Source organism: Callorhinus ursinus, unplaced genomic scaffold, assembly GCF_003265705.2.
Source record: "Callorhinus ursinus isolate GAN/ISIS: 27379988/994484 unplaced genomic scaffold, GSC_fseal_2.0 scaffold9, whole genome shotgun sequence".
In the NCBI taxonomy this organism is placed as follows: Eukaryota; Metazoa; Chordata; class Mammalia; order Carnivora; family Otariidae; genus Callorhinus; species Callorhinus ursinus.
In genome coordinates this window covers 56,051,684-56,064,864 of record NW_027397071.1, presented here as the reverse complement: position 1 = coordinate 56,064,864, position 13,181 = coordinate 56,051,684, and the positions used below count along the sequence as shown (strand labels likewise).

At 48.7% G+C, this 13,181-nt stretch overlaps 1 protein-coding gene across 2 annotated transcripts in view; it reads left to right on the top strand.

The window, feature by feature from the left end:
• Nucleotides 1-4,802, top strand: part of C8A (complement C8 alpha chain) — a 68,764-nt gene extending 63,962 nt beyond the window's left edge. Inside the window, exons 10-11 of one of the 2 annotated variants that reach the window (XM_073896676.1) lie at nucleotides 140-362; nucleotides 4,283-4,802. In XM_073896676.1, coding sequence (XP_073752777.1) covers nucleotides 140-362; nucleotides 4,283-4,434 — 375 coding nt within the window. In that variant the 3' untranslated portion in view covers nucleotides 4,435-4,802. Of the gene's footprint in view, nucleotides 1-91; nucleotides 363-4,282 lie in introns of both variants that reach the window. The other variant, XM_073896675.1, reaches the window with a different exon arrangement.
• Nucleotides 4,803-13,181: the final 8,379 nt, after the last annotated feature.

Below are 13,181 nucleotides of genomic sequence, written 5' to 3'. Positions count from 1 at the left end.
CTGATGGAATGGGGTAGAGTTGAGTGTCTAGTTCTGTGCCTGGCATGTAGCAGGCCTTCCAGAGGCTTGATGGCCACTTCTTGGGCTCTAGGAAGCTGGAGGCCCAGGGAGGGGCTCTCTGTTCTTTCTGTACCCACAGATGCAGCCCATCCATGAGGTGTTGAGGCATACGACCCTGGGGCCCCTGGAGACCAAACGCCGGAACCTGCACCGGGCCTTGGACCAGTACCTGTCGGAATTCAATGCCTGCCGCTGTGGGCCCTGCTTCAACAATGGGGAGCCCATCCTCGAGGGCACCAGCTGCAGGTGTCAGTGCCCCCTGGGTCGCAAGGGCCTTGCCTGTGAGCAAATGGAGCAAGACGGTAAAGCCCATGCATCCTTACTCAGTTGCAAGCCTGGCCCCCCTTAGGGGGGCCAGCACAGAAAGACCTTTGGGTTCCCCGCCTCTTCTTCCTGTGACCTCTTGCTTTATGGCTGACGCCCTCTCCCCACTTTAATGGTTCTTCTGCTTTCTCCCTGCTATCAAGACCCTCTCTCAGATGAGGTCTGTTGTTTGCCAAGGTAAGTATGGACAGTAGGATTCATTTCTGGAGGGATATGTTAGTTTCCTAGGGTTACCAAAACAAATTACCGCAAGTTGGGTGGCTTAAAGCAACACAAATGTATTGTCTGACACTTCTGTAAGTTAGAAGTCCAAAATTCAGGTGTATTGGCCAGGCTGGTTTCTTCCGGAGGCTCTGAAGGTAGACCTGTTCTATGCCTCTCTCCTAGCTTCTGGTGGTTGTTGGTGATCCCTGGCATTCCTTGGCTTGTATGTAGATGTGTCTGTCATTCCAATCTCTGTCTATTTTCACATGGTGTTCCCCACCATACATCTCTGTTTTCTCTTCTTATAAGAAAGCTAGTCGTTGGATTAGGACCCACCCTAATCCATCAGGACCTCATTTTAATACGATATAAACTGCAAAGACCCTATTTCCAAACAAGGTCACATTTGGAGGTGATGGGAGTTTGGCCTTGAACATATCTTTGGGGGCACACAGTTCAGCTCATGACAAGAGTTAAATAGGTGGCATTACAGTGCAAGGAGCTATGGCCAAAACTCAAAAGGGCTGGGGCAAGTCAGGTTTCAGTGTATCGTGGTACAGCATGAACTGACTGGTCCCAGGGAAGAAGGCTCTCAAACAAGGATTAGAAATCCATATCCCTCACAGATGAAAAAGTCCGAGGACCTGGACCTGAGTCCCAACTACTTCACTAACTTCCTGTGAGACGCTGGTGAACTATTTCTTTTTTTCTGGGGCTCATCTCACTCATTTAAGTTTCCTCCGAGCTTCAAGAATCTCTAGCCCAAGAATTTAGCCCAAATCCTTATGATTTCAGTTTTCTGCCCATACAAAGCTTATATTGTACATGGAATGATGGCAAAAACACATGGGCTGCCGAATCAACGTATAAATCGGTCTCAACTGGCCAGTGCAAAGAACATAATGTAAAGGAAAAAAAAGAAAGTCTGGATAGGTATATCTAAGGTACTACTCTTAGGTCCATAAAACGAACTGTGGATGCCCATGGTAGATGGGGTGGGAGCCTGGTTTGAAAATGAGCTGATGGCAGGTTATAATTTCCTCACTGGGGGAGTAGTTCTCGACGGGAAGCAAGATGGCAGAGCTCTGGTGGCAGATCGGCCTCTGAATACCAATGTTGCCAATTTTCATCTGAGAAGCCCCTGAAAAATAGGGATAGTATCAGTACCTTCCTCATAGGTTGTGTTGATGTGACCCTAGCTAACACACATGGCAGGCTCTATTATAATATGTAAGAGGAAGAGATTGCTCTACGGGTAGAGGGTCAATCTTGGTTTGGTGCCTCATCTAAATCCCTCCTTTGCTGGCTGAAGGGAGTGCAAATTAAATCCCGACAAGCTGTCTTGTATCCTGTAGGAGGAATTCTGAGAGGGGTGAGCCAAGATGGTGAGTGAATCCCAGGGTCCTTATGAATGAGGATGCAGAGAATAAAAAACAAGTAGACTCATTACTAGGTCAAAGATTTGGCACAGTTTCCTCATGGAAACTGAAAAAAGACACTGCCTGATGGGTGGGTAAACAGGGAGAAACAAAGAAACTTCTCCGGGCTGATACAGACCAGCTCCTGGGCTCTAGGTTTTCTTGACTTTCAAGCAGAGTGTAGACTGGGTTTCAGCCCTCATTCACCTCATCAACCAGGCAGCTTTTCCAAAGGGACCAAAGGTCATTGAACAGAAAGAATAACTAACGCTTGTTCTGTGCCAGGCACTATCTCAACACTCCCTGGGCATGAACTCATCTCTTCCCCCAAGAATGTTGTAAGTACTGTTACTAGCCCCAAATCACAGATGAGGAACTGGGATAGGAGGAAGGTGACACACCTTTGCTCAAAGTCATCCAGCTGGGGAGTGTCAGAGCCAGGATTTGGACCCAGGGGTTTGGAGCTATGCTAGGACCCAAGCTCTTAACTTACATTCTACTGATGTACATCCTAAGAGTCAGGAAATTTCAGAAATGAGGGCAGAGAGTCTGAGATGATTGCATTGACTATAATTTTGGGGAGTGGGAAGGGAAGGTATGTCCCAGTCCATGCTTATCAGCCAACCTGACTTAAAGAGCCCTGCCTTACTAATTACACTTATGGCATGGGCCCACAGTACCAGTGACTTGCTTGGATCCCTTGGATCCCTGGACAAAACCACAGAGGTAGAAAGGAATAGGGAGTGTGGGTTACCTAGTTATGCCCTTCAATGGTCCAATGCTAGGTTCAGTTACGGCCATGCTGAGTCAGATGTACATAACTATGGGCCCTGCGGAAGGGGAACGTGATGCCAAGGATCTGGGAGTGGTGGCAGGGCACAGAGGATGGGTCCTCCTCCTCACAGCCCATTTCTCTTGCAAGATTACATCAGTCAATTGCAGGCAGCACACAGGTATTCCATTAACCTTGTTACAAGCACCATGTGGACATCAGGTAGCCTTGGGGACATCAGACTGAAGTTCAGCCTGACAAAGATTAATTTGGAAAGGAAATCTAAGACTGGGCAGTCAGCTACCATGGAGACCCACTGACATTGATCCCTAAGGATTTTCCCTGCAAACCTTTGCCTATGGGGACCAAGCCATGGAAGTGAGAAAAATAGAGACAGAGAAGCCCGCTGTGGCTGTCTCACCAGGGAGTATAATTACAGAGCTCGAAGGGACCTGAAGATAATCTAATCCAGTGATATTCACACTGGGATCTGAAGAAACCTGTGGTCTTAGGAGCTGCCCCAGGGGAGCAGGGCAAACCTGACAGACACCCTAGCTTCAAATAAAACAGCCTTTCTTTTTTTTTTTTTCAAAAATTTTTTTTTTTTATTTTAGAGAGAGAGAAAGTGAGCGCCAGAGAGCATGAGAGGGAAGAGGGTCAGAGGGAGAAGCAGACTCCCTGCTGAGCAGGGAGCCCGATGCGGGACTTGATCCTGGGACTCCAGGATCATGACCTGAGCCGAAGGCAGTCGCTTAATCAACTGAGCCACCCAGGCGCCCAAACAGCCTGACTTTCATCTGGCTGCCATACTGAGGCTCGTATAAAATTTCATTTAAGGGGGAAAAAAACAATGATAAAAAATGATGGAAAAACCCCACCAGATTAGTCCAGCCATTTCATTTACAGAGGTGAAAACTCAGGCTGAGAGAGGGTCGGCCCCAAGGCACAGAGCCAGTAGGAGGCAGCAGCCCCAGGCCAGGGGGCTGCATGAGTTGGCTTTCCAGAAGCAACCCACGATCAGTGCCTATGTTCTCATGCTCTGTGCAGAGACTCTGTCACTCACTGTGGCCCCACCGTCAGAGTCGGAGGGGGTCTGATTTGCAAACCCTCACAAAAGCCCAGCAAGCCTCTCTACAAGGCTGTCAGGCTGGCCCTTGTCTGTGAATCCCTGGCTGGGTCGTGCTCCCTGCTCTTCACACCCTCCAGTGGCTGTGTCATTCTTCCAGAGGAGCGTGCCTTCCGGCCTTACGCTGCTATCTCTCTTCCATGGAACTGCACATTCCAGTTTCATGAGATGGGCTCTCAGTGGCCTCTTCTCACTCCATCCAGAGTTTCAAATTAAGAGCAAGGCGGCGAGCACAGACGTCTTGGTTGGCTACACCAGGCATTTCCCCAAGGAGAGACTGTGGACCGCACCAGGGCAATGGGATGGGCTTCCCTCCTGCTAGTCTGAGCTGCTTCTTGTATGCTAACCTTCTCCTCCCTTGGGAAATTATCTGTGCAGGAGCCAAGGCAGATGGTCGCTGGAGCTGCTGGAGCTCCTGGTCTGCTTGCAGAGCAGGCACCCAGGAGAGGAGGAGAGAGTGCAATAACCCCGCACCCCAGAACGGAGGTGCCTCGTGTCCAGGGTCTAAAGCACAGACCCGGGCTTGCTGACAGCCTCTGGGCACCGATGCCATGGATGTCACCCCCTGCACCGACCACTGGATAAAGACTTCTTTCAGCTGAGGGAAAACAGAAATCGACATGGACTTTTTCTCTGTCCTGCCAACTCCTGGGCCCAGGACCAGCCCGTGCCATCTACAACAAACTAACTGTCCTATTATTCTAGACTTTGTTCAACAACTGGGTGCAGGGCATTAACTAGGGGCTCGGTCCTGCTTACAGCACCTCAGATGATCCAAAAACCAAGAGAGAAATCTCAATCCATGCCGTAGAGGGATTGATAGGATGTTAGAGGTATGAGGCAAGCAGATGCTGTTGAAACAGTCAACGGCCAATAAAACAAAGTATGATGAGAATTATTTCAGTTCTCTGAGTACAATATTTGTTCATTCACAGAACCATTACTAGCTGGTAGAATAAGCAGACACACTGAAATAATGAGAAAAAAATGAAGACTGACTTGAGTTCCTTCAATTTTCCTTCACCTGGATTCAACAGTGGTTTCCTTTATTCCCTCACTTAATCTCCCTTGGTTAAGTTCTTACCACAAATAACACATTTCCCCCAGTTACCATCTCACGGCACACTATCCTTTTCCTTTGTTGCATTTTTCATAGTTGATAATTCTATATTTGCTGCCATATGTCCTGTGACTATTTATGACCTGTCTCCCCTGAGACGGTAATCGTGAGAGATCAGTTTTGTTTGGTTCAGCACTGTATCTGAAGAGGCCAGTGCGGTGCCTGGAACTGGGAGGGACCTAACAAGCATCCTTGGATGAAGTGAGGGACCGAACTCAAGAGTCAGTTCAAACATGTGGTCCAGATTGGTCAGCTCTCCAGACTGGAGCATGGATCTGGAGGGGCCAACCAATGCTGACCAGTGTACCTTCCCTGCCCCCTGTGGGAGAGCCAATCACACCAGCCTGCCTCAGTACCCCCATTGCACTCCAGTCATGCCTCAAATAGAGGATGTATTGTGTTGCACTGACTTTTCTGTTTACCTCTAAGTTTCTCTTAGAGGTTGGTGGTTCCTTGGTGGTGGAATTTGCATTTCCACAGGGACAAAAAAAAAATCTGTTGATTGATATATATTGGTGTTCCCTATCTTTCCAGAATCCTCAATCTTTTTATGGTAATCAAAGACATATATACATGAAACAATTAGAAGGGGTTTTAGGGACTCAGGGAATTAATTGCTGAGTTAATGCCAAAGTAAGTGCCAAAGGAGACCAGGTGGGAGAGAGATTTACCTTACCTTGTGTGTGTGTATTTTATATATGGAATGGGGCTTGACCCAGACCTTGAAGGATCATAAACTAGGCAAAGAGGGAGGAAGCCTTTAAGACAGAAATTCAGTATGTAACAGAATTTGAAGGTGAGAAAGAACCTTGGGGGCACGTGCAGGTGAACGTGTTGGGAATGGAGAGTGGGGAAGAAGGTGAAAGTAAATATGTCATATAAAACAGCACAGTGCCTATTGCACATGGAATTATTAGCATCACCCTTATTATTACTGTTACTATTATTAATTAAAACTTATAGCTTGGAAGTTTCATTTCTGAACTCATTAGATCTTCCATCTGAAAGAAGACTTCTTTACTGCTTTTCAACCTGTCATTTATTTGCTTTTTCCTTTTAAGGTTAATTACCTTAGTAATTAATTTCCATTCATTATTTACTAGAGAGCAAGAGTTACATGCTAGTTACTGACGGAGGCCGAGTGCACAATTTAGAGAGGACATTCTAGCTTGGTCTTCATGAAAGTCGTAATTCTCAAACTCAGTTGCAGAGTAGAATCGGTCGGAGGGTTTTGAAAACCTTGACGTCCAGAGGCTGCACCCCAGACCCATGAAATCCAAATGTCTGGAGGTACGAGCCAGACAGCAGGAGTTTTAAAGCTGTTATCAACTATACTTCAATAAAACAAGAAGGAAGGCGGCAGCCAAGGCAGAGAACCCTTGAGTGAGGGGAGTCATCACGGGTTCATGGGAACAGGTGTGTAGCAAAAGGGCAGCCACAGTAGGGTTTACCTGTGCTATCTCATTCAGCCTTATCAAGGACCTCTTCAGGTTTGCTTTATGAGTCCCACGTCACTGCTAAGGACACTGAGCCTTGGCAAGGTGGAGCCTCACGGTCGGCCAGGGTTTGAATGCAGTCCATCAAGCCCAGGCTCCCCGCCTTCGCTCTATGCTGGCTACCGGTGCAGGGACATGCAGGATGGCGTGTGGGCTGCAGGGGAGAGGCGAGGAAGCTCCTTTAGGGGTGAATCTAGTCCTCTAGGCGGGAGGTGAGAACGTTGGGGTTAAGCAAGTGCCCGGATCACCTGTGAGCCCAAACCACCAGCTGAGCCATGCGTTGTCTTCCTGTCGCTAGAGCCAGGGAACCAAGGCCAGCGTCTGCCCCAGCTCCCCCGAGGACACCGCCCCCCCGCTGCCTCCCCAGCAGTTTCAGAAATCACAGTACAGTGGCAGGGGCAGTTTCAGAAGCAGCAACCCTTCCCCAGATCAGCGCCTTTCCTTCTTCAAGAACGCCTGGCTCTTGCCAAGCAAAGGGCATAAAGCTCGTCCAATGTATTCTCCCTCAGGTCCTTTCAGGAGACCTATAATCTAAGGCTTTATAGGTAGTGGATGTAAAAACACGGCTTAAAGATATCATCTTCAGCTTGACAAGGTGTCTTCGGAAAGTAAATTAACGACAGAATGGAAAGCAATAAGGAGAGGCTTTTTTTTGCTTTTTTTCTTCCTTGAGATGGAGGAAGATCTAAAGGGTTCACTCAATGAATCTCTTCTGAACTATATATGCCTTTCGGGTGAAGAAAATGGACAGAGAGAAAGGGTAGGCTTCAAAAACCACACCGCAGAAATGAGAGATGGCAGAACGCAGCTGTTGGGGGTCGTGACAGGAAGGGGATGTGATGTGGATTAGCGGAAGGACACCCCTCTTCCATGAAGGCAATCGGGACTGCTACCCCTTCACTTGGGAAACGGGCGAAGGCCCCGGGGAGCTCCTGTGCCAGGCCCCATGCCAGGTGCCAGAGATAGAAAAATGACTCAGACGTGGTTCTGGCCCTGCGAGAACGCAGGGACCAGGGATGGCAAGAAGTCCCATGCCAGCAGGAGGCCCAGAGGGCTGTGGGGGCTCGCCCACCTGGGGGAGCACGAAGGACAGCCCAGAGGAGGAGCGGATGGAGTGGAGTCTAGGAAACGAGTGGGAGTTAGACAATTAAGGAAAGGCGGAGAAGGGGCAGGATAACACAGAGGAAGCAGCATGCACAAAGTCACCATGGTGGGAGCCCCTGAGGTGGTGTGATAAGGGTGGCAATTCACTGCTCAGCTCCCTGGTGTGGGTGCTGGTCCTTCTGACGCTGGAGACTGCTGAGTTCAGACTTTTGGTCTGGTCCCTGAGCCTTTTCTGAGGGCAGCTGGTGCTTGGTCCCGGGGAAATTTCTGTAGATGCCACTTCCTTGCTCACCTCAGGCGCTCCTGGTGGTTCAACACCCCACAGCCATTGTTAGAAAGCCCAACCATTTTTAACTGGACTCACAAGGTTCTCTAGGATCCGATGCCCAAGTGTCATGACCTTAGCATGTAGGGTCAGGAATTCGTGAGCGAGAACCATATTTTCACAGGACTTCCAGATCCTGCAACCTTCCTGGAGCATCAGAGGAAAGCCCACAGCCTTCCAATAGGCTATGTAAACTTGAGAGGGAGAGACCACCTTTTCCACCTTCATAAAGGAAAGCCCATCAAATCAAGTTAAAAAGTCTGCATTAGTGGCCTTGGGGTTCCCCCCTCCTCCCCTGGGAGAGAGAAAGAAAACGGTTTCCCTTCTATATTAGCAGCTTAAAATGTGAGATAAATCCTCCTGCCTAACCAGTTGGTAACAAATGGACTTCGCTGTCCAGTGGCGTGATACATGTCTGATGGATCTGTTTATCCATTCTATTTCTTTAGAGATAGCAGCTAAGAAGTTTTATCTATTACTTATCTCCCTCCCCCATTCCCATTTTCCTAACCAAGCATGTAGAGCAAGCGGTTGATGGATGGATGGTGTTTCGGATAAAAGGGGCCAGAATCAGATACTTTTCAGGATACGAACAAACTGGCTTATTAACAAGGAGGACCATCAGGCAGGAGGCGGTGGCGGGGTGGGGTGGGGGGAGGAGGAGTGGAGACCGGACGAGGGCCAGTGATGGATGAAGGAACACCTGGGGTTGCAAGGTGGAGACGTGAGATAACTGGTGGGTGCCGCTGCGGATAATGACAGTGCCCAGGCTCCGGGGCAGTTCCTGCACAGAGGTGAAGGTCAGACCAGCCACTTGCCTCTCTTTGACAATCCTCCAAGAATTTCCCACTGCAAATGCGATGCCTGTCTCTTCTCCTTTTGCTTTCTATAAAATGTAAAATGCAATCTACATGCCCCGAAAGAGACAGACGCTAGGCAGGGCGAGAAGAGGCAGATGGTAGACAGGGTTGGTTCGTGTAGCACCCAGGAGTGGAAAGGCAGTCGAGAAGTGGCCATGCGTCAGGAACTTGGGGTGACAGCAGTCCCAGTCCCTTGGCATATGTCATGTCATTCGATCCTCACACTGTGCCACTAGAACAATTAGCCCCATATTCTGATGAGGACACGAAGGCACAGAGAGGACCATTGACTTGATCAAGACCACTCATGAAGGAGGTGGTGGCCTTGGGTCTTCTACCTCTATCCGTCTGCCTGCAAGCCCTTGAAAGAGCTCTGCTTCCCCGCTGCAGAGATGCCAGAACGGGGGCATCTCTCTGTCTCTTCTATGCAGGTGGGCAGGCAGGCAGGCAGGCAGGCACCTGCTGTGTGATGCTGCTGGATCTGCGTCTGCTGTAGCAGGAAACTGGGGTGCAGCCCTGGGACTAAGGCAGTGCTGCCCCTTTCCAGCTGTGTGGTCTTGGGCAAAAGGCCCAGTGTCTCCAAGGTGCCTTCTTACCACCTGTCAAAGGCAGATAATAAATCCTTCCTCTTGTAGCCATTGAGAGGATTAAGCTGGATTAGGTATGTGAAAGTTCTTTGTAGCTGGTAATGCCCTCTGCAAATATTAGTTATTATGCTGTTACATTTTCCCTTAATGACCCAGAGCTTGGAATATAAAAGCCTTCCATGTCCTTTATGAAGACATCTCCTAGGAGCTAAGCTATTTTATGTCTTTCTTGTTCTCGTGGTTATAGTGGGTTCAGCACTGAAATATTTTTAAAGTAGTCTTAACTGACTTTTAAAAAACAAACCAACAAATCACTGCTCTTGTTGATGTTTTGAGAATCCCCAGAAACGTCAGTGATACAGCTATGGTGTGCCCCCCAAACCCCAGGAGGCTGCTACTGTAACCATCCCCACCTTACAGATGAAGAAATGAAGGCACAGCTGGGTATGGCACTTGCAAAAAACCACAAAGCTGGGGGCACCTAGGTGGCTCAGTCGGTTAAGCGACTGCCTTCAGCTCAGGTCATGATCCCAGGGTCCTGGGATGGAGCCCTGCATCGGGCTCCCCGCTTGGCGGGAAGCCTGCTTCTCCCTCTCCCACATGTGAGCTCTCTGTCAATTAAATAAATAAAATCTTAAAAAAAAAAAAAACCCCACAAAGCTAATAAGCCACAGAGCCAGACAAGGTCACAGACACAGGCCATGTGGCCCCAGGGCACACACTTCTAAGAACTGCACCACTCGGCTTCTCTTCATCCGTGTTTCCAGGTCAGCCTAGGGGGTTCTGAATTTCCCGGGGTGGCTCAGTAAAACCTACATTTCTGATTACCTCAATATGGAGTCTGGCCTGTTCAAGAACGAGAACTCGAAGAGGAAAACGCTCTACAGAACAATCTGATTTCGTGATGGCAACATTCAATAAAAAGGGAATCTCAAAGACTTTTGGTGTGTTATTCCCGTGTGTTGCTGGAAGGTTCTTAGGTGGGCATTCCAGGTTTCAAATGAATCCACAGATGAAAAAATGAGGTGGAGGCAGAATGTGACAATATTTGGGGGGGAGGGGCCAGAAGACAACATTTGGGGGGGGGGGGCCAGAAGACAACATTTGTGGGAGAGGGGGTTCCTCTTTGTTCTTCTCCTACCTCTGCCACAGACTGGGCTGGCCTTTCACCCTCTGGAGCCTTGGCTTGGGTGTCCACTCGTAAATGTGCTTCTCAGGTTCGCCCCCACCCCATGGTTGTAGAGCTTTCTGCTCTCTTCCTCTGTCAAGTTTCCCTGAAGATTTCTGGGTGGTCCCTAGTGGGTGTCACCAACACCCCTCCCCGAGTACCGTCAGCCCCCATCTGACACTGGCTGTTTTTCTCTCTCTTTTCTTTCACTCTTGTTTGTAATGCTGCCCACAAAGCTGGCTGAAGGTGCCTCCCCCAGGCACTGCTATGGGGGTTGCCCCCTACTCAGGGTTGCTGTACCCCAAATTTCATGACACTACCATCATGTGCCACTAATTCACTCGAGTTTCTCACCGGCCTGGGAAGGTTCTGCCCTTGGCCCACTCACATTCCTTTTTGTTAGGTAATGAATTCACGCAGCAATTATGTATTGTTGCCTGCTGTGCCAAGCACTGAGCTTGGGTCCTTGAGATATAAAAGTGCAGTAGACACTCTCCCTCCTTTATGGACATGATGTGTGGGAAGGAAGAGGGGATGGTAAATGAGTAGATTATAACAGAATGTCTTCAAAGCCTAGAGATGCTGGCAAGTAGACATAGTGTCATTAAGGACATCTTCAATCCGTAAAACAAAATATTTCTCCACCAAGACGCTAATCAGAAAGTCCCCAGGGATACCTGGCTGATGTCCCAAGGGCTTTCTGCTACAGGCCCACTCCTTCCCAAGAGCTTTTCAAATAAGTGCCTGGAAACAGGCCAAAGTTCTCTTCTTTAAAACAAAGATGGCATTTTCCTCTGGATTCCGCGCCAGCATATTCTCTTTTTCCCAGCCTCAGCATCCCACCTTGATTTCCACAGTGAGCCCATTCGCAGTAAGGATCCTGTTTCCCTAAGAAGCTCTCTCTATACGTCACCAAAAGACTGTATGAGTATCTCTACCCCATCACATTCAGATAAAGAGGAACTGAGATCACGTCGGTTAAAAGACTCCATAAACTGAGCAGCACTCTAATGGGCAGCTGATATTATTATTACTATTGTTAAAATCACTATAATAATTATTATTCCCATAGAAGTTATGTGATTAGCCCAAGGTCACATGGGGAGGAAGCGGAGATGCAGAGACCCCACCCCCACATCAAGCACACGGTGGCGCTCCCAGCGTTTCAAAGACCCGTGCTCTTGGATGCAAAACTCTCCCACATCCGGGTATCTCGTGGCGTGCTCGAGCTTCCAGGACCACTGCCAAACGACACTGCCTGGACTGCGCCCCATGGACACCGCAGCTCCTTCCCAGGTACGCCAGCCTGAGCTACCATCGCCGAGGTGTGCCAAAAACACAGCCTGCATTTATTTTGTTTAATTCTTACACTATGTTTCAGCCTCCTCCTAAATGCATTTGTTTGCAAAAAGAGCCACGAGGGGAAGTTCAGCCCACAAATAAGAATATAATTATTACACAGTTTAGCGGTACCTGGGCGTCACCCGGGTATTCACCGGTGCTCCGAAATTCAATTGTTTCTCCTTCAAGACCGTATTTAATAGGATAAACAATTTCTGCTAAATGCAATAAATGTGAACCTGGGATGTCATCTCCATAATCAACTTAAATTTCCCATTAGAAGCAGTGGCTGTGATTGAGATTCGGAATTTAATTTGGCGGTGCCGGCTTCAACGCGCTGGTGCGGGCTTCCTGGGAGCCTCCCATCAACCAAAGACAGAACCACTCTTTCCCGTCTCTGGGGAACCTTAAAAGAAGATAGATTATAACTCAAGAAAATTATACAGCTTCGGTATAATGAAAGAGATAAAACATTATTGGATTAGCCTGTTGAAGTAACAGCAGACGGCAAAGCAATAATATCAAGGCAAACAAGGGCCTGGGCCCGTCAGCTCAGTGGGCGGGGATGAGAGAGGGCAGGCCGACCCAGTGCGCTTGCTGCCACCACCCCCAGCCATCCGAATCAGCTCCTTCCCCGGGTTGTTCCATTGACTCCATTCCAGATGGCTGGGCGGGCCACACTGGTGGGTGGCGGTGTGGCGTCATGGTTGTGTGAAGGTCTTAGGTCCCAGCACCTAGCCCAGAGGCAAACTGAAGCAGATGATGCGGCTGAGAACAAATTGGTGGAAAATGAACAGGATTAACCAATTCACCTTCAACCATTTTTTCCCCCACCAATTTGATTTCCACAAATTCACGTGAAGTTCTGCAACCAGACAGGGAGCATCCAAGAGAGCAAACAAAATACAAAGAGCTGTTTCAAGGTGATAGAATGAATGAGAGCCATAAAGCCTGAATGATCACTTGACTCAATCTAAAAAATCAAAATATTTTGGTTTTTAGTAACCTAAAGATCAACTGCCCTCTTATGCTCCCTCCTGAAGCACCTCCCTCACCCAGGTAAGATTTGGACGAAAGCATGAGTGAGCAAAGAGGACCGTACAGAAGTAGGGGAAGGTACACATTGCACACTGCCCCAGAGCCGTCAACTTGAACTTCTCCTTGATATGTTTCCTCTTCCAGGCACTACAACATTTTCCTTCCTTACTTTCCCCCTTTCTTCCTCCCTTTCCTCCTTCCCTTCTCCCCTTCCATTCCTTCCTCCCTCCTCCTTCCC